Source organism: Eurytemora carolleeae, unplaced genomic scaffold, assembly GCF_000591075.1.
Source record: "Eurytemora carolleeae unplaced genomic scaffold, Eaff_2.0 scaffold71, whole genome shotgun sequence".
In the NCBI taxonomy this organism is placed as follows: Eukaryota; Metazoa; Arthropoda; class Copepoda; order Calanoida; family Temoridae; genus Eurytemora; species Eurytemora carolleeae.
Genome location: NW_019396152.1, coordinates 531,611 through 559,498, shown reverse-complemented (window position 1 = coordinate 559,498; position 27,888 = coordinate 531,611). Strand labels below are relative to the sequence as shown.

Sequence of the window (27,888 nt, the reverse complement as noted above, 5' to 3'; positions counted from 1 at the left end):
ACGGTTGGAAGTCAGGCATGCATGCTCTTTTATATATAAAACGTCACTTGGAATTACGCGTACAGTCCTTTTAATTTGGTCTTTGATCCTTGCATCATTTCAAGAGTTTTTTGTCGGAGCCATGGTTTTAATTAAACTATTTGATAAAGTTTATTATTGCATCAACCCCTTGTTGTAGAATTTTGTTTTCGAATTCATTCTTTAAATGTCTCTGTCTTGGATTTCTCTTTATTGTTTTTAATTAAATTGTAATAACATGTGACGCGACTAATTAAATAGCGTTAGTTCTAGTTTGTTTACATTGTACACAATGACGTCACTGTTTTAACCAGTATTAAGAACATTGCCAAGGAACAGTGAACCTGAATTGTTTTCAATTAGTGTTAAATGTACCCTTTACCCCTCCTTTATCAAGTTAAAAACAATATATAGAAGAAAAGTTTTAGCAATATATATTGGGAAAACAACTTTTTAATGTTTTGTGGAAAGGGGTGTGGAGGGGGGGGGGGCAGAACAGTGGTCGTTAGTATGAAGTAAATTACTGAGACATCATGGCTTGGGTTTATTTTAGGGCCCATTCTATTTTGGGATAATTTTGGATTTTATTTCTTATGGCTCCTTTTATGATGATATCTTTCTTTAAGTTTTACGCAGAACATAAAAATTTAATTTTAATTTTTTTTTTTATAATCTAAAAATAAACTTGCCTACCGTGATAACCAGACAACTCTGAAATAGGAAGACGATTTTATAGAAATATTTGATGCTGTTACAAACCAAATAACTTTACTAACACTTCACTAATAAAGTGAATTGGGTCTGTTTACACTGCACAATTGCTGTGTCCCATTATCATACTTTTAATTATGTAGTTCTAAATAATTGAAAAACAACAAAAAAAGAATTTCAATTCCACAAAACATTTATTGAGCGTTTTTTAACAAATATTCTCATTCAAAATTTGCTTCGTTGATGTGTTCAAATGTCAGATGAAATCTTTGATGTTAAAACCTTTTAACATCAAATTAAACTTGAATTGTTGTTTTATGAATTTAAGAAATTTTCTTTCATCCTTTCATTTCTCGGTGAACCTTGTAAATGTACTCTGACGTTTGCATTTTTCCCGAAAAGAAGATTAAATTCGATTACAGTTGGTAATCTTATCAGTACTTTTTTGGGAAACTTACAAAGGAAGATTAGAGGAGAAACTGAAGAGAAAATAGAAGATAAAGAAAGGAGATAAAAGTTTAAATAGAAAGATTTTATAAGTGAAAAAGTGTGAAAGAAAAAAAAATGAAGTATAGGGTAAAATGTTGTAAAGGGTATTTGAAAATGGAAAAGAATGGATAATTGATAATTAGGAAATTATTATCATCAGGAATGAAGGAACTTGATTTGAAAGTTGTAAGGATAAAAATGAAATAAATATCAACATTTCTTGAGTGGCAATCTAAATTACTGAAACTTTTCCTTATCTAATATCTATATCATAAAGCTATTATATAGCTTCTATATCATAAAGCTATTATATAGCTTATATATATAAATATATATATATATATTTATATATATATTCATAGATGTTAATAGCTAGAGCTGGCCAAATGGCTAGACCAAATTAGCTGATTTTTTAAAGAGAGCCATGGGCATGGGCACCCTGGGGGTTTCATGGGCTAACAAAATTCGAAATTTTGTTCTAAAAATCTAAATTTTTTTTAAATTTTCTGGTAACACTTGGCACTTCAGCTAGTTATCCATCAGAATAGTTTCATAGTTATGGATTTTAAGTACTTAAAGTAAACGCATAGTACCTTTGTAATTTTATATCTAATCATGTTTTTTCTAAAATTTAACAATCTTTTAACTAACGAAGTTGTCTTTTTTTTTACTTTTTCATTAAAAAAGTTTACGCATTATGTAAAGCGAAAAAGATATGTTAAAGATGTCAAATTGGTCAAATTGTGATGAAAATTCTCAGCTTTCTGGGTTATGGACCTAATTGTTTGAAGAGTGCACTATCTTTCTTACATTGTTCTAACACTTCGTACTTCATTCAATCTGATCTCAGGACATTTGAATTATTATTTTTATATATTTAGATGTGAGGGTACCCTGGTGGCATGCCAGTATGCTGGTGCAGGATGTGAACATCGAGGTCCAGCAAAGAAAATGAAAGATCATCAGACAGATTGTCAGTTTAAAAAAGAAGGTTAGTTATATGAATAAAAATAAAATGGCTCTTTAAGTGTATATTTGCATGAGGTTTTATTTTCAAAACTTCTTCTTAACAAATATCACAGATTCTAAATGCTACCCTACCCTTCCAACCTTTATCCAATATCTGATAAATAATGTGTATCATGGTTTTTCTAGCTTCAAAATGGTTTAATTTTGAAATTCTGCAAGAAATCTGCAAGATATTTTTTTGCCATTTATTGATGAAGGTTTATTTGGACGGGTAATTAAAACTTTTTTTCATTTTTTACTTTGCATTTATGTCAAATTAAGACATGAAATGTAATTTAATAAAATTAATTTACAAGATAATTGATTTAATGATTAGCAAAAGTTAATAAACAATGGTACGGATGGTCTGGTCACATGGCCTGCTTATCAAGTTTAAAACAGAGAGTGTCTAGAGATAAAGTTCAACTAGCCATGCTTAGTTCAACTAAATTAAATCTGACTCAAGAGGTTAAGTCTTAGATGTTCAATCTAAGACCATATTTACTTGAAATTTGATCTGTAACAAGATATTTAAATATTGATTTCAGTTTATTGAATGCTCACTTATTCTCTGCAAAAGAATAAAACTATATAAAAGAAAAGGTAAAAATATTGAATTATATTAGAACTTTGTTTTAATTACGACAAAGTTCTAATAAGGTTTAAACTTTTAGCATTCAAGTTTAAGATAAAGAATTTATGAGTTTTTATAAGAATAGATATTAAGAAAATGGATAAAAAATTTATATATTTGGTTCAACACCATATATATTGATAATTTATGTTGAAAAATATAGATAGTCAAAAGAAAAAACACTTCAAATAGATCTCATGATTTAACTTAAATGTTATGACGTTTCAATGTTAGTTTGTTCAAAATCTAAATTTAAACTTGAAAATAGGTTGCAGGGAAAAGCATTAGTGGATAATTCTCAATCAAAGTAATTAAGTAAGCTTTGTTAATAAAAGATTTTTTACTTGGCCAAATATATTGCATTGAATTATGATATTTTTCACTTTGGTTAAATTTTGTGGGTTCAGAGGTCTTAATTTTTTAGTAGCGATAAACTAGGTTAAAATGTAAACAGAATTTTAGGGTTCTGTTTATTACGGTTATGAACATTGAACATAGTTTAATAAGATGGACATTCTTAACAAAGTTTGTAAAAACCAATTCATTACAAGGTATACTGAGATTAAACAAAGGAAGTGGTACAACCAATAGTCAGCTAATAGTACTAAGTTTAACTATTAATCCTCATTAATTTAGTTCAATCTCATATTTGCAAAAAGTTTGGATTTAAATCTTTATAATTTGATAATTATAATTATTTCTTAAGGGTGTATGTTTTATCAACAAACTAGAAGGTTTAACTGAATAAGAATCTAATGTAAAATTCAAACTTGACGTTTTCCAATATCATTGTCTGTATTGGTGCAAACTGCTAACTTTACCTTTTCAAAACAATCGAAAAAAGACAAAATTTTAAGAGAAAAAATTTATCAGTACTATGCTTTTTCCCATTAAAAAGTTAGCCATTTTTAGATTAAACAGTACTTTTTTAACAATATTTTTCCAAGATCCATTAGTTAGGTAGTTAATTATTTTTTAAAAGAGTTTATTTTTTAATTTTCAGTAAATATTTCAATTAATAGTTATGTAGAGGGGAACAATTTCAGAATGGGGAAATTTGATAGTCTTTCATATATTCATAATTTAGCAAGAAAATTTATATTTAAATTTTAGTCAACAATTTGTGCCAGGTTTTCAGTTTTATATTTATCACCATGACAGAGTGCTTTATATTTTAAATTTTCTAATAAATTTAATAAACTTTCTTAACTAAACTTTGTACACAGTAAAAGATAACTTTTTTAAAAAGTGCTTAGGAATATTTGTAGTCACAATATACGAACAACAAGCTTTGTGATAAATTAATGCATGAGTTTTAGAAGGTACTTGGTATGCTATTAAAAAAAGTAGTTTTCTTGACTTAAAAAGTTGCCCTTTCTGTGGGTAACAGCTGATTTTGCAACCTGTAGGGTGGTCTTTTAAAAATAAAAATCCTCTTCAAATGTTATAATATAAACCAAAATTGTGTCTCAGAAATAAATTTTCATTAAAAAATTCATTTAAGAGACATAATGACATAATTATTTCTAGCCTTGGCTGCAAATTCAAAGTTTTTTTTTTGCATAGTTGTATTTTAAGCTGATTGTAGTAAAAATTGTTGGAAAAGGTTAATTTTATCTTAATATATCATATATATATCTGCTTCTCTTACAACTTGAATACCATTAAAGTTTGTTTGGTTTGTCTTAGTTTGACAATATTACGATGCCAGAGGGGATTTCTAGTATTTGTATAGCATCATCATATCTGTAGAGTTGAGGAGTCAATGTCTGGATTTAACTTACGATTCAACATTTGAAACTTTTAGATTTAACAGTCTCAAGGGGTACCAACATCTATTTTGAATTTAACTATGTATATCTTATATATTGCGTGCCCTTTGATACAGATCATTCATTTCCATTTTTAAGAAGAAATTTTATTTTTTTGTATATTTAGTATCTGATTCTGAAAAAAGAGATACAAAGTTTAATCTGCATTGTGGTAAAAAATTTTAAATAATACTTCTTACAATTTCTATTCAAGAAGTTGGGTGCAGGTGTAGTTACTTAGGCTTTATAAAGATTTCTTTATCTACAAGATTGAATTCATGAATATTTAATGAGACTGAAACCCTCAAGCATTGATAACAATTGTTCTATAGGAATATTAACATGAATATAGATATCAGTTCCTACAGTATTTTATCAAACATTGAAATATTAGATTTTTTCGCAATATAGAAATTTCTTCTGAACAATCCACTGATATGAAATGTCTTGAAAACAATGTGGAACACAGTCTTTTAAAAAATAGTTTGTTTAGAATTGGGAGAAATTGGAAATTGATAGATTTTTCTTTGTAGAAGTTTTTAGAAATGTTAAATTTGCTTGATGTAGAAATTTTCTCTAATTCTGTTGCCTTCCTTTCAAATTGGCCAAGCTTGATGTTAAGTTTGTTGGCAAGAGAAGGCTGTTATAGTAAACTTGCAATTATCTGTATTTTTAAAGAAAAGAACAGAAGGAATAGATAAGAGATAAAGTACATCAAAACTTTGAGGGAATTTGAAAGAATGCATTTTCTTGAATATTTGATGAGAGCTCTCTAAATCTTAGGAATAAGGTTGACTTTAAGAATATTTTACTTTATTATTCTGTTTAATTATTGAAATTTTATTTCAATGAATTTCTGTAATATTGTCTGAGCTTTTTGATAAATTTATTTTGTGCTTAATTAACATTTGTATAATAAAACACTTACAAGTTCTTTTTTTGTAAATTTCATGAAGAAAAGGTTAATATATTGGGGCTAAACCCCTGATGGATAAATATTGTTTGAAAGATAATGGATTTCCTTAGTATTGAATATTTAATGGAAAAGTCCCTGAGTTCTACAAATCTATTGGACTAGGATTGATATTGAATCTGGAAATTAAATATTAATCGATTCTTTTCAAACTTATTTTTTAAATATAGTTTTTGGTATACTTTTATGATTTATCATAATTTATAGCAGGATATAAGAGCCAAAAAATTTCTTTGGCTTTGTATGTATTTTATCTGAAATAGTGCTAAAGTGGAGTTGTTTTAATATTCCCTTTAGTTTGTATCTCTGCTTTGTGAAGCATAAGATACAGCAACCCAAATCTGCAGGATTGAATATTGTACCGCATATTGTTCTCTTGGAATATTCATTACTATTTCATGTGATATCTAATGATTATCTTGAGGCAAAACTTGTTTTAAGTTTTATTTTGGCTGATCATTTTTTCTTATTAATAAAGTTCTGTAAAAGCATGAATTTTATTAAAATGTCATACAAATTAATTGGATTTCCTTGCATCCAAGTATTTAAAACTACTCAAAATAAACTGAGCACTGGCCACAAACTCTAATTTTTATATCTGTTTGCGAAACTGATATTAGTGTTCACTTTGCTAATGGTAATAATGATACAACTATGATTTCTCTTTATTTTCTAAGAAAATGTTCTGTGTATGGTGTTGTCTGCAGAGTTTATTAGACCTGTCTTGTTAAGGACATCAGAAAAGTTTAAATTTATTTAACATAGTTCTGTAAGAACAGGTTTAACCACAGTCCTCACAGCAGTTTAGACCCAACAAAACTCTAACTTTCCCACATTCAAATTGGACAATTTCAGCTTTTTTTTTTGTATCAAGAATGAAGAAAATTTTTTTAGAACATGAGAAAAAATAGCAATTTCAGTGGCAAGAGGATTTTAAAAAGATTAAAAATTGAAATTAAAAATGTTAAACTGGACAAAATTGCAAGAAAAAAAATCCTTGAAAGACTTATGCTCTGAAGTCAGAATTATATTATGTCAACATATCTAGGGTTTTACATTACAGCCGTTTAGTAGATCAGTCGTTCTGACGTTTATTAACTACAAACAAACTAGACAGACAAACTAACAGACAAGCAAAGTATTATTTATAGATTTGGTGGACATACCCTGCAGAGAAGTATTATTGAAGGATCAATCATTGATCTAAATGATCCTCAAATTTAAAAGTGCCTATATTGAAAATCAAGATTAAGCCTTTAACATTAATGATGCTCCACACAAAAGTTCCAACCTCTGAACATATTTCTTCTCTGGTGACTAGTATTTGATTGTCATAATAATGTCAAATTTGAACATTGTTTGTTGCAGTTGTCAGAGCAATAACTGTTTCAGTCTAATAAAATCTAATATATTTATTAACCTGCAACAAAACTGTCCCAAAATTGATATTGTGTAGAGCATTCTCTGTCAACAATTTAAAAATGTCCCTTCCTATTTTGTAAATTATAGAAAAATGACCCAAATAATTTGTTGTTTATATTTTACATTATATTTCCGTTCTTTTAATTCCATTATTTCTTTTCATCTTAATGTGCATAATATTTACAAATTTCTTAAAACAAATTTTCCTTTTTGTTTTTCTCAACATTGTTTGAAGTCTTTTGTTTTTCTTTTAAATTAATTTATATTGTTATGATCTAGTAATATGTCCTGGTAAACAAAGTTTATTTTATTATGCAATTTTACTGTTCTGTAAAGGATATAATCAAGGATAAGAAAATGATGGAGGGAAAATGGAAAAAGAGGGTGGGGTTCAAGATACATCCTCTTCCCCTTAGGGAATAAAGGGCTAGATAGTGGTCCATAGAGTCCTCTGGTAAAGTTGTTGGAGGATGTAATGTATTGCTTGGATTGTATGTTATCTTGTCTGGAAGTTAATCAGAACTTGAAGATGATAGGAGGGGGGTCCTCTCAATTCTCCGGTGAGAGATTGGGCTCCGTTCAGTATTTCTTTAGCCTCTGTTGGTAGCACAACCTCACACTCTATTCAATTCTTTTTTTTATACAGGATTATCTTGCAAATTTGATCATAATATCAAAATATTGAATATAAAAAATCCACTAATCTTTTTTGCACTATTTTCTACTATTATTTTTTAAATGACAAGAAAGAATTGTGCAGAAATATACATTTGTTAATAAAGTGTTAAATTTTAAAGCTAAATATAATTTTTCAAGACTTAAAATTTGAATATAAAAACTTAATAATATTTTGTTTACTGTAAGTTAATGTAGTTTATAAGTTAAAGAAAACAATGATTTGTTCTTTGCAAAAAAAACTCTTCTCTTTGAAGATATTTCAGATTTTATAGTTTTATAATTAAAAAATTTAAGGATCCTTAACTTATTTTTTGCTTTGATTAAAAGCTTTTAAAGACAAGCAATTTGCTAAAAAATAAAACTTGAATTAATCACAGCATTTAAAGATAATTTTGGCACAAATTCTAGAATAAGGAAACCATTAAAGGGGTTAAAGATTAACTACTTTCAAGCTTAGATAATCAAACATGACTTTTTTACTTGTGCTAGATATGCATAAGTTTAAGAAAGTTAAAGAAAAGAAGATGAGGGACCGGGCTTTTTGAGGTTGTTTATAGAAAAGAAGTTGAGGGACGGAGCTTTTTGAGGTTGTTTATATCATATAAAAATATTAACATTTAAGAACTTCTGTTTTTTAAAGAACAAAATTGTGAAATTGACATTTTCAAATTTATAGCTAATTGTAATATCCTAATTTCTGTAATAAGGGGGGGGGGGCGCAGTGGTAGTCCCCTCCTTATGTTTTCCTTCATGCTCTCATATTTGAAAGCAGTACCTTTGAAACTTCCAAAAAAGTAGAAAAAACAGTCACAAGGTTAGTCAGTTATTAAAAAAAATTTAGAATAGCCCTTAACATAATTGAAAGCTGATATTTAGTCCAAACTTTTAATATTTATTCACAAACAAGTTGTTCCTTTTTTTTATGAAAATTACAATATTTCTTTTAGTTCATGGTTGGGGCCTATTTTCAGAAAAAGATATTGGTTTTTGTTTCTTATTTGATTTGTCAAAATAAGGAATCTTCATTTAAAAAAAAAGAAGGGTTAAAACTAATGAAAGTCAGTTTTGAATATGTTAGTTCAATTGAAAAAATCCTGCTTTAAAAGGCAAATTTAGGTGATTATATGTCATTTATGATTATTAATGATTCTAAATAAAGGTACTGTCATTATCAGTAGTAATGATTGTCATAAACTGCATACCTTCATTTTTTAAACTACAAATTAAATTATTGTTAAAAACTATTATTTTGTAAACGGTTATTTTATTTCTCAATTTTCTTCATGGAGTTGATACAAGACGCCCGAAAACAAAATGTCCAATGGCAAAAAGTCCAATAACAAAACATCCAAAATTACACATCACCCAAAAACAAAATGCCCAATGTTACAAATTGTCCAAAAACAAAACACCCAAGATAACAAAAAGCCCAAATTTACAAAATGTCCAAAGTTACAAAATGTCCAAAATTACAAAATGCCCAAAATTACAAAATGTCCAAAATTACAAAATGTCCAAAATTACAAAATGTCCAAAATTACAAAATGTCCAAGGTTATAAAATATCCAAAGTTACAACTTTTTGGTTCTTTTGTACTATTTTTATGTTCATTAGACCTGGTGTATAACATTATTGACAAGGTCTTGAAAATTGATGCAACTTTTCATAGCTGTGTTATGTTTTGGGTGTTTTGTTATTGGACATTTTGTTCTTGGGCGTTTTGTATCCACTCCTTCTTCATGGGTTGTTTTGAAGAAAAGCAAAAGCGGTCCCATTCCTACTTGAGTAATTAAAATTTTACTACTGAAGGATGAATATTAAGTAGTTTTCTTTACTTGAAACTGTAATCACATTTTGTTCAGAATTTACTAAACCATTAATGTTTCACTTTAAAATATTTGATTTGGCTGTGTCAAATCATGTTTTAATACAAAATTAAAAACCTTTGAAAGGAATTTTGTTGTTTCACTAAGTCATTAAATTTACCCATCCCCCAGGGGACCTTCCACCCTTATTCTACATTAACTTTTTATGAAAGCAAGGATAATCCTACAAACATTTGTTATAATTATTGCTCATTTTGGTTTGTATATAGTTCTGTATGAAAGCAGGAACTTAATTTAATTTTGAATATTTGCAAACCAATTAGTTTAAAATGGAAAGCATTTCATGGTAGTAGTTGTTATCTAGTTCAATAAAATCAGGACTTGATGCACACACTTACTAGATTTGGGAAGATTGAGGGGATTTTCAAGAAACAAGTTCTGCAGCTTGACAAATTTCTCACTGCAATTGTAAAATGTACTTTGTTTTGCTTTGTATTTGTTCTTAGCTTTTGATTAGGTTTGGCTGAACAAGAAACTGTTTAGTCCAACTCTCTAAAATTTTAATCTCCCCAATTAAACACCCCCCACCCCTAATTATCAGATTAAGGTTAATATTAGCTTGCTCCCCCTAATTTTTTTCACCTATCCCCCCCTGCCCCCATAAAGCTGCCTCTGCATTAAATTAGAGAATTAGTATTTAAGCTTGTTGAACAAACAAAATAATCAAATCTTCTTCCTCAGGGGAAAAATAATTCTTGAGTGTGAAAATGAAATGTTAATGGGGGCTCTGGAAGGAAATTGGTAATATTTCACATTTACAAATTCCCTCAAAATAGATTGAAGGGAAAGGAACAATTTTTCTTCAATCTTATCCAGAGTTGATAGGTGAGTTTTCACAAAAGGGGAAATTGAAACTGCAAAATTTCTCAAATATTCATATAATTTTTTTATAAGGTGTATATAATGAAAGCATGCAACTTTTAAGGTTAAAAATCAGGAATTTAGTTTCAAAATTTAGCTTTTGGGACAAATAGATTATTTTGTGGAAACTAAGTGAACTTAATAAAAATCTGAAGGATAGTCTAAAACAGGTTGGTTAAATAATGTTTTTTTAAGGGGGACAATTTTTGACTTTTTACTAGAAATAACCCAACTGCACTGGCACCTCTTAAAAGTTGTTTGGATAATAAATAAAATATGTGGGATGATTTTGAAAATTATAGATGTGAATGCACGAACCTCTAGTAGGGGCTGGAGGTTCAGAAAAGTAACAACCCAAAACAGAATTTCAGTATATTTGATGTATAATGGATATCAGATATGTAACCATCTGCTAGGATTTCCTATATAATGTATTCTTATAGTGAATCTCTGCCTCTTTTATTCCCCACTAGTCCTAGAGAATCCTCTAACTCCTTAACTCCTTCACTCCCCTTCAGCACTGCGGTAATATGGAAGATTTATGCTACGGTTGCAGAACCCTTTAACTGTTTTATCAATTCAACTTAGTTCCTCTTCTTATAAAGAAGATTTAGCAATTCTGCAATATGAACTTTGAGCCTCTCACAATTAATAATTTTTATGTTTTTGAAAAACTATAGTTTTATTTTAAAATGTATGAAGAAGAAAACAAGAAAAAAACTGTTGTTTTTAGAAACGATTGTTTTTTTGAAATAAAATATCTTAAGAAGTCATTTGTTTGCTTTAGTTTGTCGGTTCATTAACAAAGGTAGCTCCGTTTTTAATTTTTGACTATCAATAATGATCTTGTTAGACAAAATAATTTCTTGGTAGGAAACCCTTACATCAAAAAATCTTTGGTCAGAAAATATTCAGCTTATTTCTCTTGATAAGAAAACAAACATTTAAGACAACATTCATAAACTTATCTCCCTGAAAATAAATTGAAATTAATTGTCATTAAACTCAGAATCATCAGCAAAAAATGTTTCAAAAACAATCAGATTGCTTTTTTTTCCAGTTTGGAACTAGTGGTTGGTTTGTTGCGACCAATCGTCAATTATTAAAACAATACAATTGTTTTTTAGAAAAAAAAACAAAAAACTATGTTTTTATCGTTATTAAAGATGATTAACAACCCTACTTACAATATTTGTCTATCTTTTGTGAGATGCTGTGTACTTAAGGAATAAACAAATAAAATGTCTGAAATGATGGAGTGGATATCATGGCATAATCTGTTAGAGCATAGATGGTAAATACTAAAGTATAACTGAGTACATGGCTCCAGAACTCAAGTAAAGTTTTTTATATTAGCCACTTAACTTTTAGTCCTTGGACTTATATTAACAGTTCAGAATCATTTTCTGATCTTCACTTTTCTTTACATATTGGCCTAGTTTGTTGTGTTTTTTTTAGTACTATCAATCCAATTTTCCTAAAAATAACTATAAAATTAATGTCTATACACCAAAATGAATAGAATGGTTTTTTGTTTGTTTGGTTTTTATGTTTTCAATAATCATGTAAATGACCAAACTAATTGGGACCCAATTAGTTTGATAAAATTCATATTTTTGTTTTTTCAAAATTAATATTAATTCTCTGAAAGTCTTTTAGACTGGATAAGAGATATAAAATGTTGAAAAATTGCTCACCTGTTCTGAATAATCTTATTAAAATGTGTGTACATTAGGCAGGTATAGTGAGTGAATTCCCAGGGGCCCCAAGATTTGTTTATTAGTGCTGTCTTCTCTTTTTCTTTTTTCCTAATAAGAGAAAGATTCATTTAATTTAGAAAAAGTATGGACAGAAAAGTATAGTTTAATTAAGAGGCTGCCCTGTCACAAAATGTAAGTGCCAAACATACGAATCATAACATAACCTAATATAAAACAAGAGAATTTAAGTTTAGCTAAAAATTAATTTTTTCTAATGAAAAATGTTTCAAAGATTTTTATTATGATCAAGACTTTAAATATAAAAAAACTTTCCCTCTTGCCATATCTTCAAATTCTTGTTAAAAAATAGAAATATAAGTTACATTTCTCTGTCCCTGTTTGCTTGTTAGGAGACATGGTTGTTCAAAGTTTATATACAATGTCAGCCTACATCCAAGTTATTAAACTTGAAACTAATTTTGGGGTTGAAGCTTAAGATTTGGATACAAATGGTTGCTGGAAAGTTAAAATAAATTATTCTTTCTGACAAAATTGTTTTAGAATTGAACATCATAGTTTTGAAATTTTCCTTGTTATATTTGTCATAATGGTTCTAAAATGGAACATTATATAAAATTTTCATTTTTCTTTTTTCTTTTTTTTGATTTAAAAGAAAATCAATGAAAAATTATCTTTTTTTAATTATGAAAGGAAATGCAAGATAGGGTAATGTGAAGGTGTATGGAATACATAGAATAAATCTCAGTGAATCCTGGTAACTAATTCTACAATGTGGCTCAGAACTTGATTAGTTTTCACGCTGAGAATACAAATTAGTCTCCGCTCTGTCAATATTCAGTCTTCTCATCAAATCTAATTTTCTCCTGGACATTTATTCAGTTTGTGAACCAAAGCAATGTAGATTTAAGTTCTTAGAATATCAAATAACATAACTTAAACATGTTCAATTTCAGTAAAAAAAAATGAGCAAACATTAATAAAAAGAGAAATAAAAAATGGAGAGTAAACTACATCAACCTAATAGTGAAACATAAAGACAAGTGTCATTACAATTCGAGATTAACAAACTTGAAATTTAAAAATGATAAGAAGAGTGTCTCTCTAAACAGTTATATGATGGTTGTGATGAGCAGCTTGTATCTATGTGATGAACCATACTGGTCCAGATACCACAGAAACCTATCTTACACCAGTCAGCCATCTGTTCATGTCATAAGTGATGGTATGTTTTTTTATTATCTTTTCCTAATTAGTTAGAACAATCAGGAAACACTTTTATCAATAACTGAAGTGTAAAACTACTATGGTGAGGTGTAAAATTATCACACTTTTGATAATTATAGAACTTTTAGGTAGATAAAACAATTTTATCAATGTGTAATCTTTCAAACATTTTCATGAATAAATTAGGTTTCAGATTGTGACAATTGTCCTTGCTAAAAAACTGGGAACATGTTCTTAGAAGTTTGCAGAACTTTACCTGAATTTGAATTTCTAATGAATGCTTTCAGGGAATTCTTAGAAAAAACTTCCCCGTGATGAAGAGTCGAAAGTAAAGAAGGAAAGTGAAGTAAAAATGAGGTTTTTAGAGTTAAAGGTTTCAAATTTCTAGTCTTCTACTAAGAAAATTTTTGTTGTGTGTGTTTTTCTGAGCAATTATTTTCACCCATTTTGCCCCGTTCATGTGTATTTCAGGTTATGTTAGGTTTAGATATTTATATAGGAATAGGAGGATTCTTTTTCACTTTATCAAAAGAGAGAGGGGGGAAGGAGGGGTATGGATCAAAAGCGCATTAAAAAAACAAAAATTTTTATTGATAATTAGCGCATTGAAATTGTTCTAGATAGAACTCTCTTGTTTGTTTTAAATTATTGGTAAGTTAAAATTTTCTTTTAGCATCCTAATATTTCTAAACTCTAGCTTTTCGAATTCTAGTTCTAAGACCAGGTTAAACCTTAAGTCATTCAACATTTAAACCCAGTTTTATGCAATTAAATTATTCAAATTTCGTAACACTGGACGCTGGAAGGAAAAAAAAAATGTTTTCAAAATGTTTTAAAGATAACAAAAACACAATTGAAATAGTTTATTTTAAACAAACATGACTTCTGAGAATGCCTTGTATGGAATAATCCCTTGGTATTTTGATGTTGATGTTGTTGTCAGAATCCTGTACATCCAAGAAAAGGTTTAGACTTGTTCTGAAAATTTTCTCAATCTAAATATAACCTCTATTCCTAGATACATTAGAATAGATTGTTTATGCAGACTACAAGTCTGAAATTTGTACAACTCTTTGTACATCATGTACTTGTCTAACAAAAAGGTCAATGAATATGTTTTACTTCTCGGGGTCAATCTGTAGAAGCCAAATTTTAACTGATAAGTATCTTGTCATTCTGAATTGTGTGTGACTGGTTCTTTAAACAAAACAATACAAAACAAAAATTTGTAAATAGTATGAACAATACTTGCCTCAACTCTTTCATTCGATGCACTGTATGGACATAGGGCTGGGCAAAGCTAGAGCCGTTAACAATTGTTGAAAATTTGTTATGTAACAGTAGTTTAATAAAAAAACGGAAAATGCTGTTAACAGAACGAACGTTCTGTTCCTAGCTTCAAAATTAACAGCTAACTGAAATTTTATTTTGTAATGCTTGAAACTAACTGTTACCGAAACGGATAGAAAAATTTGGAACGTGCCCAGCCTTATATGGACGTATGCTAGTATAAAGCTAAATTCATATTTTCAATATCAGCTCAAACACTCTGGTATGGTAAAGACGACATCTAGTCTAATTTCTCTAGGCTTCTGTTATATCCTATTATACAGTTCATTTAACTTTATTTCCCACTGTTATTGCTGCTAGTCTTATATAATAAAGTCAAGAAATAGTATTTTCACCAAGATTTGTTTTAAAAATATTTTATATACATTTTGTATCACGTCCTACTTTGTTTGTTTTTTTAATTGCAGAGAAGCTGTAGTTTGAGGGGAAAGAAATAATTTTTTGTTACTTCTTTCAGTAACATTTATTTGTACATACATTGCATTGGGTTATATTGCAACATTTGTATTTATTTAGAAAAGTGGTAATTTTATTAACTTTTCTTGAAGTTAATAGCAAAAGTCAGAAAAAATATCATTGTTTTTTATTCTTTAAACATGCATTTTTTTACCAAATTCTTTTTTATCTTGGCCGCAGATTGGAGACAATTTTATTTTGTTTAAAAATTATTCATTTGATTTCAGACAAAACAAAGAATTATGGAACAACTTTGAATAATCTCATTTCAATACCTTTTTATAAATGATAATCTATATAATAAAACGAGACATTCTAATATTTAACATAACAAAACTAAAAATTAACAGTTAAAAAATGGGAGTAAAGAACCTTGTACAATATACAATAAAGAATAAGAGAAAGTTTTTTCTGTGGGACAATAGGTCAAATACTAATAACATTTTTTGTTTCGATCCAAAAATGTTCTCATGGCCGAGAAATAAAATCAGTTAGATAATTAGATTGGTTGCATATATTTGTTAGTAATAATAATAACGATCCTGATAATCATTAAAAATAAAATAGAAAATACAATACTGATGATGATAATATTTTTATAAAACACTTTCGAGCTAAGTGTGCTAACTCAAATTTAATTATCAGCTTTAGAAAAGAGTTTAGTATTTCTCTTTTTTTCATCCTGTTGTATAAAACATTGAGTTTACAGATTAAGGTTAATGGTCTTAAAGGAGGCCAGGGACCAATAGTGTTTCCCAGTATATAAAATAATAAACATAATGTATACAATAGGGTACAGTAAAAATATAATGTACTTATAGGTTGGAAGAATACACCATTTTGAAATAGGAAGGAACCAATCTGAAACTAAGGTGTCAATTATAGCATAAGATTGGATATAGTTAATCTTAAATGTTTGTTCTCGATATCCAATGTGGGCACTTTTAAAGTTTTCCCTACAGAGTATGACCATCATGGTATATCAATAGGTCTGCATAGTATGGAGATCAATGATTGATCTCCATACAACATTCACAACATAAAAATCTTAATGAACTGAATGCGTGATTTTAAATGAGGCTTAAGCCTCCGTTTTATAGATTGTTATGTCCGATTTTACATCTTAAGCTTTGCTTGATCTAGAATGAAAAAGAAATCTATGTTATAAACTTTGAAATTTGATTTTTTACAAATGTGGTTTCTTTTTATGTGACAGTGGAGGAAATGTCTTTCACATAAAAGTTTGTTTGATATTGAAAATCTAACTTTTTAACTTTAAAAAAAATGAATATTATTTTGTCATTTTAACTTAAATTCTTTTTTATAATAAGATGTTTTTAAGTCCAATTAATCATAATAGATTTATAATCACTTTTTTAGAACAAATAACAATTTCTCAAATTTTTAATTAATTTTGATATTTTGAAAAGAATAATTTTCTCATTTAAGTCTTTCTTTCTCTCTTAATTTGTTGAGAACCCTGTAAACTGAATATCAACAACTCAGATATTTCTTTTTTAAGAAAGAATCTGTAAAAACTATCCCAAGAAATTCCAACCATCTGCATTAAAACTTACAGGATTAAATGAACATTGATAAATTTTTAAATGATGTAATGCCGTATCTTTTAACTTAATTTTAACGTTTAGCTTAATTAACTCATTATATTGTTCACTTTACACTGTACACTACAGTGTGAATCTCGGAAGTATGCACTGTGAACATTGTACGGTAAATATTTTAGTGCACATCTTGGAACAATTTTCAAATCACTAAAGCCTTTTTTATAATCTTTAATATAAAAGGTCTTTCTGATCAAGTATGAATGAAGATAACTTTGTATTTCTTGTTGAAAACTTAATTATTTTCAATTTTGGTTTCTCTTTCAAAGTGACTTGTGGATTCATGCTACCAAGACGATGATGTTGATAAATATTAGAAAAGTGATTCCACATCATTGATCAGATAAAGGGTTTAAAGGGTATCCTTGTGAATCGGTCTGATCCCTTTTAAATGGAAGGTTACAACAAATTCCAACAACAGTTCTTTAAATGCAGATTTTGTGCAAAAGAAAGTTTTGATGTTCCCTATTTTTCAATGGACTAACTCTATCCGTGGCTTGATATATTGATAATATTCTAATGTGATTGTACATGTTGTATAATGTATATGCGGACCCAAGGAAAATGAAGGATACAACTAAGAATTTTTGTTCAGAGTTATGTGTATTGAATATATAACTAGATTACCTTATACAAATAAATAAAACCAGGGAAGAGAGAATGATTACGTTCATAAACAACGTTATTTGATTACAAATAAATAAAATCAGGGAAGAGAAAGTGATTACAGTTCATAAACAACGTCATTTGATTACAAATGTATTTATTTTATCTTATGGCTGCTCTGGTTATATTAACCCATCATTGCAAATGGCGTTTTTGACCTGTAACATTTATTGAGTTGATTGGGCAATGGAATTTGCTATTATACGAGATTTCTTTTTTTGTTGCTTGAAAGCCAGAATTTTGCGAAGAAAAGCTCAAGTTTTATAAATGTTAAGAATATTTTGTTTAATCCGTTAAGCGAACTATTTGTCATTAAATGGTTAATTAATCCCCAACTCTCCAGTGAAAAATTCAGGAATGGCAAACTTCAGAGATAGAAACTCTGAAAAAGGTTAACGTCCGATAGGCAAACTCCGGAATGACAAACTTTAAAAAAACAAAATCCGGAACGAAAAACTCTGAATAGTAAAACTTCAGAAAGACATACTCTGGAATGACATACTCTGGAATGACATACTCTGGAATGATATACTCTGGAATGACAAACTCATGGAATGACAAATTTCAATTTTCAGACAGACAAATTCTGTAAGGACAAACTTCAGGCAGAAATTCCGGCAGACAAACGCCGGAATGGCAAGTTGTGAAGGCGAAAATTTGTGATGTTTTTTCTCATAATTTTACTAAACATCTTTCTTATAGTCCGATAATGTTGGTTGGATTCAATATATATTCCTGACTTTAAAGCATAGGTTTTTAGAAAAGGTTTTCAAAGAAATAAAATTGATTTAAAACCTCTTTCTCAAGAAAAGACAAAATCACAGGTTATGTCCAAAAAAGTTCAATGAGGCGAATGATTGACAACGATATTTAATCGCCATAAGCAGATATTTGTCCCAATGGAATAAAGAGTATTAATAATAAATCTTGAAAATTAAAGATCCAGTAAAATTTCGGTGAGGATTCCTTTAAAAAATGTTTTCCGTTTAGGGATTACCCGGCTGCCTATCCTTGAAGGAGAAGTATCTCACGTTGAGATCCCTAGAACCAGTTCCTGTCTAGGGATTACTATCGTCGGCGGTAGCGATACTCCTCTCAGATGTGTTGTTGTACAGGTACGATTTGATTTCATGTACAGAGTACATAGTTTACTTTATTTATAATCAATGTATGTGTACAATGTACGTACAACAGTTAATGTAGCCCAAGTTAATGTATTATTTCTTAGAATGATCTTTTTTTAATTCGGGTGGGTGGGGGGGGAGGAATAAGTTGATTTTACATGAGTTTTATTGGTTTATCTTAAATGGTTCCTGAGAGTTTGAACCTTTTTATCTAATATTTGTTGTGATTTATTCATTTTTTTAAATATTTGTTGTGGTTTATTCATTTTTATCTAATATTTGTTGTGGTTTATTCATTTTTATCTAATATTTGTTATGGTTTATTCATTTTTATCTAATATTTGTTGTGTTTTTTTTCTTCATTTTTATCTAATATTTATTGTGGTTTATTCATTTTTATCTAATGTTTGTCGTGGTTTATTCATTTCTTTGTTCTCTAAGAGGTTAAAAATTTAACCAATGAAAACTGTCTGCCAAAAACACTGAATAACATCACGCCTAAGTCAATTAAAATTATCTTCTAAGAAATTGTATTAAATAGACTGATGGTTTCATGTTGAGTTCAGGCGTTTTAAAGTTTCAAGATCCAATAGTTCCGACCTCTGGTTTGTTTAGCTAGGATGTCCGGAGCACAAGCTCACGCATATAAATAAAAACGAAATATCTATAAATCTATTTCCAATTTGTTATCAAAGTCTTTCTATTATTTTGTTCTGCTCAAGATCATCCGGAGCAAGTATCATATTGTAACATAGAGCAGAAGGGCAGATATTTATATAAAATGCAACTGGTATAAAGGCGGCGTGAAAAAATATTACAATGAGAAAAATTGAGATCATTGAAAGATCGAAATGATAAAATTGTACAGTATTCTAAAATTGATTTTGATACCTTATTGAGCGTGAAATTTTGTAATGTAAAGAAGTGTTTTTCCAGAGGTAAAAAGTTTAAATTAAGTTTAATTTAAAGTTTCGAGTTCCACGCATTCTGTCTCCGACCTTAAATATGATTATAGTCCAGACAGGAAACATTTTGTAAAATCAATACCAACCCTACCCCACCTCGCTCCTTACTCCTTCAAACCTCCACCCTTATCCGTCCTTACTTCTTCACAACTCACTTATGTTATTCCCTCCTCTTGAAATTCCCTTCTTCCATAACACTCATATTGCCAACTCCTATTACTGTGTTACATTGCTTTAATAACATTCCCCGGGGTTCGTGGGAGACAAGCTATTGGTTTAGTAGTGGGGGGAGGGGGGGGGTCTAGAACTAGGATTTTTAAAGTTTTCATATTTTGTAGAAATGATGTCTTCGATTTAATACTTTTTCTGGGGTTTGACTGTTTACCAGGAAAGTAAAATAATTGAAATTGTGTTTTCAGAATTTAGAATGGAAAACGAAATGAAGAAAGATGTGATACGAAAAATTATTTTTATTGAGACTGAATCACTTGTTTTTCAAGTTCCAGGGGAAAGGGTTTAAATAAGTTTTAAGAAAATTGTATTTTTCTGTCCCTTCAAGTATTTAAATCTTGATGATATTTGAAAAAGGATAAAAAAGATTTTAACAATATTTGAGGAGAGATCACATAGCTTTTCATGGGATTGTTTTGAGCAAAAGAAATGGAAAAAATGAAAATAAAAATATGGAGATATGTTCAAAACATCATTATGTTTTTTTAGATTTCTAAGGGACTGTAAGCGTAATGTTAAGTGACCCTCCATGCAATTATGGTAATGCCCGATTTACAATGCTACCCTTTAAACCCCTCATTAAATAAAACATGTGGAGGATACAGTTGTTTTTCTGAAAGATAATTTCTGTTAGTCTCTCTATTGGTTCTTAGAACCAAAAAATGGACAAGTCACGTTCGCAAATGAAACTAATTCATACTTTATCAAACAAAGCTTTCAAGGGTACCTTTGTAAATCTGGCCTTGCCATCTTTGCATGGAGGGTCGCTTGAAACTACGCTTACAGTTCCTTTAAAACAAAATATATTTTGTCCATGAAAATGTCAAATGAATCATGATGCCAGATGTGTGTGTTTTTGTTGTGCCAAATAATCTAAAATTGCACTTTTTTTGCTGCTAAATTTTCTGCATTGAACGTATTTCACTGAAGCATAAATTTTCTATAAACAATAAACAATGTTAAAAAAATCAAATATTCCTTCACTTGTTAATATGAACTTGGTTCCAGCTTCAAGTTATTACCTTTCTGTGGACAGAACACGCCCTTTTTTCTTATGAATGTTTTACATTTTCTAAATTTAGAAAAAAATTAATTCAATTAATTATTTAAAACTCCTTTCAGTTAAACAAAACATTGAATTTTGAAATTAGAGTAAATGATTGAATTCAACATTTATTATTAATTGGTTAAGCTTGCCTAATTAGCTAATCAACTTATAAATAGTCAAATTATTAAAATTGACACTTTCTGTTTGGTTAGTTAAAACAAAACAGCTGAACCGATCCGGTCCAAATTTTGACGTAAAAGCTGTAATGGTCGGACTGCAATAGTTTAAAGCCAATTCAGTCCATTAATATTTTTTTTAATTAATTTTGAATGCTTAATATATATTTTTATAGTTTAATTCAATGATCAAAGAATAATAATTGTATTTAAACTAGAAAGAGTGTTGCCTCAAAAAAGTAAATTTTTGTTTATCTTGGGATTTTTTGTTTATCTTCATAATTGTCTATAACTTAATAGTGCTCAACAACATTTAAAGGCTTCTGAGCATTTTTGATACATGTTTTCCCATTAATTTTACCTCCAAAAAACTGGGTTTTTTTAAAATTGTATTTCCTAACAACAAAATAGAGAAAAAAATATTTTTTTAGAGAGCTGAATGATTTTTATGCGAACTTAACACAAAACACATCTAATTTTTATTAAAGGGATTTTCAACCCGACAACTCATATTGTTGGTTTCAGAGCCTGTCTATTTTTTAAAAAAGGTTTCGTATTCCAACATATTGAATCTGAGAGAAATTTAAAGATTTTTTAATGCAAATTTTTTTTTTTTGCGATATTGGAGAGAAGTTATAAGTATTCTTATTATTAAAAATATTGTTAGATCTTCACTTCTCTGTATACCTGTCATTTACACACACCTGCTAAAAATGTCTTCTCACAAAAAATATCAGCTTTGCAACTAGGAGAATAATTAGCTATTAAAAATGTTAATTTTTATGGGAATATGCGGAGGGGGGGGGGGTCTTGCCACGAAATAATTGTACAGATAGATTTTGTCTTTTATCATGTAAAGCAATGCAAACCTCCCTCTTCTCTAACCTCCAGTTGCGCCTGTTTGTGGGCTTAGATCTTGTAACATGAAATTAATTCTCGAGAAGGCTGTTATTGATATTGTAATTAAGACTAAGGGATGGAAACAACAAGAATTTATAAAAACAAAAATAGATAATTTTTTTTTTGGCACCCCCTTCCACTGCTATTCTATCCTTAGTGAACTTTTTTTTTAATCTTAAAAATTTATTTTTCTTTCCAAAATTTTTCTTTTACTTTACAAAATCTTTTTATCTAATATTTGTTGTGATTTATTCATTATTTAAGGGAAAATTAATGGTTTTTAAGGGAAAATTAATGGTTTTTAAGGGAAAATAAATGAATTTTTGTGGATAAAGAATCTAAAATATGGAAAAATATTGCCTATATGATGTTAATTTTTTACCCCCCGAAAATCAAAAATCTTATTCTTTTTAATGAAAGCTTTCAATTTTCCTTGTTTTTGTCATGATTATTTAACTCTTGATGACCACAATTGCAGTATACTCATGCAATAAGTCTTGTATGGCACGCTTTTTTATAAAGATCCCCGGTTAAGTAACAAATGCGAACTTTAGAGAAAAATAAAGTTATGATCAGACATTCAAATAGACAAACAGAGTTTAATTCTTTATTAATATTGATACACATATATAAATGCCTAATTCAGATGACTTTCTTGTGTTCATTTAAAAAAAAGTTTTTTCTATTTCTGTCTATAGTTGTATCCTCTTAGTCTCGTGGGAACGAAAGAATATATCTGTATGGATGTAAAGTAACATTGAACTTTAAAATTAATAAGTTTTGTTTCTGAATTATATCTCTACCCCCTCCTCTATATTCCCTGATGTCACATTTTTCACAACTTTTCTGTCGAAATATGTAGAAAAGTGTCAAATCATGAGAATTTTGGATATAAAACCTCGTCCTCCAGTAAGCCCCAGGAGAAGCCTGGAGTCGGTCTATTTGTGGAATTCTTCTTAAATTTGTAAAAATGACCAAGTTTCACACGGGAAGTTGGAATTTAGAGGATTAGCATAATTTGCCCAAGTGGTATTCTACATTCTTAGACTAACAGATAGAGGCATCTCTACATAAAGCCTGCTTCACAGTGAGCCAGGGATGAGTAAAACCCAAAAAGTGTGTCATCCTATTTTTTTGTATTTTTAAAAAGTTATTTTGGAATAAAAAAAATTGTCCTAGAGAAATTGTTTTTAAAATTTTTCATTAAATTTTCGACTAATTTTTTAGTATAGAAAATATTTTCCAATTAATTTCTGCAGTAAAATTATTTTTTTACTAAATAAGGTTATGCATATTTTTCTATTTATAATAAAGGTGATTTTGAATTTTTAGCCAAAAACATTCTTTTGCCATAAGAAAATTGTTAATTCCTTGTTCTCGGTTTTTCACTTACCCTAGATATTCAAACACAACTATTTGTCAACAAATGTTGCGTCAACAAATGATGTAAGTTTAAAAATATTTTTGATGAATAAAAGATTCAAAGCCGTGTTTCCAACAGTTCCATGAAAAGTTCTTTAAAAATCGGATTTGCTGGAATTATAAAATTCTAAAAATCAAAAATCAAACAATTTGAAATAAAGAATTTGATTTCTCTTGATTCTCCTGAAGCTGAACTTATTAAAGCTAATTTTAATTCTTCCATTCTTTGGAAAACCAACATTTCATCTTTCGAAACCAAAATTAATCTATTTTCAATAGATTTAATCTTCTCTTTTGTACAGACTTAATCTTCCTTTCTTTAAAGGGACTGTAGATATCAGCGTTTCGGATCCGTATCATTTGGTCGGATCCGGATCCGTATCAGGAAACGTTGATATGGATCCGGGTAGCGCCAAAAATTAACCAAAACCATGGAATAAATAAATCAAAATGGTTCGTAAATGTATTATTTACATGACGAAAATTTTTCAAAATTATCTTTAATAATTTAATGTTTACATTTATATAATAGTAATGACGACATTTTTAACTTTAGGATTACTCAGCGGCAAATGCTCACATGGCGCAAATTTCAAATATATAAAGTATTCATTTTTAAAAGATGAACGTGATCGGAACAAGCTAGGGCTGAATTAGACTATATTAATTATTAATACATCGATATAATTAGTTTAATTAGTTTAACTAGTTTAATTAGTATAATATAGTTTATAAATTATAACCTTGCATAACATTTAATAAGGAAAATCCGATTCACAGAATCAAAAGTTACCTCGGATCCGGATCCGTATCAGGATCCGGATCCATCATCACGGATGCGGATCCGCGGATCCGGATCCGCATCAAAATGATACGGATCCGAAACACTGGTAGATATAATTTCAATTTACCCTCAATTTATACCATGTCATGTTTAATTCACAGGGGTACCTTTTAACCCGTTATCTCATCCATCATATTTAATGAGGAAGAAATTGTTGTAATTCTATCTAGGAAGTGTTGAATTCTGACAATTTTATTCTTTCACTAATCCGCGAGTTAATTTTCAAAAAACCCGCAATTGAAAATAAATGAATAGAAAATTGGCGGAACATTAACCTTTTTTAAAAAAGTCTCAAAAAACGTCTTTTGTCATTTTTTCGTCTGGTTCTCTAGTTCTCAAAAATATAAAAATTAAAAAAATCCGTTGGGGATTTTTTTTACTCATCAGTTTTGTTTAGGTTAAGAATTAAATAGTACTGTTGTGAATCGGAAATGCCACATAAATTAAGTGTAAATTATGTCTACATTTCTTTAGACTTAATCTTTTTTTCTTTAGAACAAATCTTTATTTTCTATAGACTTAATTTTTTTATTTTTAGTAGACTTAATCTTTCATCTTCTTCAGTCTTAATCTTCTAATCCTTTTCAGACTTAATCTTTCTTAATTTAATCCTTATTTTAAATAAACTTAAAATGCTTGCTTAATTTGTTTTATCTTATCTTTTCTATCTACTTCACCTTCCTTTAATCTTAGTTTTCTTTAGACGTAATCTATTCTGTAGGTTTAATTTTAATTCTTCTATTGTCTACAGATTTAATTAAGAAGTTTTAATTTTTATAAACTTATTTGCTTTCCTCATTTTAATAAATTTTCTATTTTTTTTTGGTGGAGGGGGGGGGGGTCACACACTTCAGACTTCATTATTATTCAATTATATTATTTTTTAGTGCAAATGTTTTAATCATGTGCGGTCACACAAAAAAATGTTTAGAAATATATACATATAATTAAGCTATAAAATGTTTAGATATATTTTTCATTTATATTTGTCTAAAGCAAAATTACATTAAACGATATAAAAGTTTACAAACAAATACTCTTTTCTCTGGATATCGCATTTTAAAATTTTAATAAATTTTCTATTTTTTTTGGTGGAGGGGGGGGGGGTCACACACTTCAGACTTCATTATTATTCAATTAAGCTAAAAAATGTTTAGAAATAATTAAGATAAAAAAATCTTTTTTTTCCTTTCTTAAAACTTCAAATGTTTTTTGTCTCAAAATTCGAAGTATTAATTTTAGAAAATTCCACGGGCAACGCCCGGCACTAAAGCTGGTTATGTAAATTGAAATACATATAATATACATTTAATACCCCTTAATGATTTTTATTACAATCTGTATTTTCTGTGGTAATTAACATACTAATCTTTTTACTCTTAATGAAGACTTATAATTACTTACCTAGCTCAGTCCTATGGGACATTTTAAGTTCAGGGGTAACAATTTTCTTTAATAGTCAAAGATTTATCCATCGAATAAGCGCTCAAATCATGATTTTTAAACATCAGTCTAACGAGTTGCCGTGAAAAAAAAACCAATTTTTAAGAAACTGAATTTATTCCAATTTTCAGTTATAACACTTTCCAATTCAACTTTTTGTAACAGTTGCTACTTTCAGTTTTATTCTAACTAATAAGAAAAATAACATTTTTTTGTTCAGGAAGTGTTCCCTGATGGCCTTATTTCCGGTGATGGTCGTCTACAACCCGGAGACCAGCTGATAGAGATTAATGGTGTTGATATGACATGTGCTTCACATGCTCAGGTTAGATATTTTGATATTTTATAATTCCGATCATCGCAACAATAAATCTCGGTTGAAATTGGTTCCTGTCACTTTTTTAAATGTTGAATATTTATGTTAATCGTGAAAGTTGAGAATATATTTTTGGTCAATATTGAACTTAAGGAACTGGCAACGTAATTTAAAGCGACCCTTTTATTTGCAATGTTGCCCTTTAAACCTTTATCTGAGAAACAATGAGGAAAAAATCGTCGTTTTTGGAAAAAGCCTAAATTTGACAATTTTTTTCATTGGGTCGGCTGCTTAACTCCGCAGGTCACTCTTTTGAAAATTTTAATTCACTGGAAGAACGGATATTTTTAACAACTTTGCTCAGACAAAGATTTAAAAAGTTAAAAAGAGAAACAATTTAAATTTCGTCCGCAGTCCCTTAGCAAGCTAAGAAAAGAGCAAATAGTTAAAGTTAAGAAAATAAATCTGCGTGATATTTGAGTTATTTTCTTCTTAGATCAATTACTCTTACTGCAAATTGAATTCTTTAGAAGTTTGTGATCAACTTTCAGAAATATGAGATTTTAGATCTCAGAATTTATATTTATATTTTAACAGTTCTTGGCTGTACAACAAATGTTCGACTTTTTGTGATGAAAATTTGGAAGAGGGATATATATATAATGTGTGAAATAAAACATCGTTTTGGTAAACTTTGATATAAAAGTAGTTGCGCCATTTTTCTTCCAAATATTTGAAAAATTCAGGCCTAAGAGACGGTGGTATTTTTTTTATTTTTTTTTTTTTGAAAGGTCTTAATCCAAATATTTGTCCAGGTATGTGCTGCTCTGAAGAAGATGAGCAGTGTGCTGCGGTTAGGAGTGTACAGAGAGAGAATAGAAAAGTACGGGATCTACAATTCAGGCTCGAAATCCGGATCCGGATCCGGATCCGGAACCCGGGGTAGTGTGGGAGGGGGAGGAACCCAGTCGGAACAGATCCTTACAGTTACGCTAGAACGACAACCGGGACTTCATCTTGGCATTCGGTAATTTTCAAAAGTAGATTTTTTAATTGAGTCACTCATCCTTGAGTGCATTTTTTCATATTAGATACTAGCTGAATTGCCCAGCGTTGCCCGTGAAATAAAAAATCAAATTATTTAGCCTATGTTACCCCCTAGGATACCCATGGGTTCCCTCAAAAAATTTCAGCCAAGTTGGTCCAGCCGTTTTGCCAGCTATGGCTAACATATATACCAATAAATATATAAATATGCGCGAAGAGCTTTATTATATATAAAAAAACAAAGGGCAGAAACAGAGGGTTTATTAAATCACTATCACAGGCGAGTATTATGTGCAATGTGCATTGGTAGGAATTGGAGGTTTTTACAATTAAAATAAATTAAATCAATAAACCAGAGGCTTGGAAATTCTGCTAATTTAAAAGTTACAAGCTAAGAATCAGATATATGTACGTACATATTTACAGTACACTGTACGTGTGTACATTGTGTTCAGGACAAAGTATGGGTTTCAGTTTGTCCACATATTTTTGAAGATTAATTTCCCCATCAAGTTCCCCTGGATAAAATTTTCTTAAAGGGACTGTAAGCGTAATTTCATGGACACCCTTAAAAGTATTGTTTGATCAAGTATGAATTAGATATCCATTTTTTTCTTTAAACTACTTATTTTTATTTGCGGTTTCTCTGCGAAATCAACTTGCGCATTTCCGGCAAAGGATAAATAATCAGAATTAAACATTTTTTGAGTCCAAAAAAAGACACTGTTCTCTACATTATTGATTAAACTAAGGTTTCAAGTTACAGACAACAGTCCTTTTAAATTGTATTTTCATGAACATATAACAAACAAGATAAGTGTCCTCAATGATAAAAGCACTAT

General features: G+C 29.1%; 1 protein-coding gene across 1 annotated transcript in view; it reads left to right on the top strand.

The window, feature by feature from the left end:
• LOC111696586 (ligand of Numb protein X 2) overlaps positions 1 to 27,888 on the top strand; it is a 48,715-nt gene that overhangs the window by 3,148 nt on the left and 17,679 nt on the right. Inside the window, exons 5-8 of the mRNA XM_023466225.1 lie at positions 2,100 to 2,209; positions 18,521 to 18,645; positions 25,904 to 26,008; positions 26,815 to 27,026. Of these exons, the coding sequence (XP_023321993.1) occupies positions 2,100 to 2,209; positions 18,521 to 18,645; positions 25,904 to 26,008; positions 26,815 to 27,026 (552 nt within the window). The remainder of the gene's footprint in view (positions 1 to 2,099; positions 2,210 to 18,520; positions 18,646 to 25,903; positions 26,009 to 26,814; positions 27,027 to 27,888) is intronic.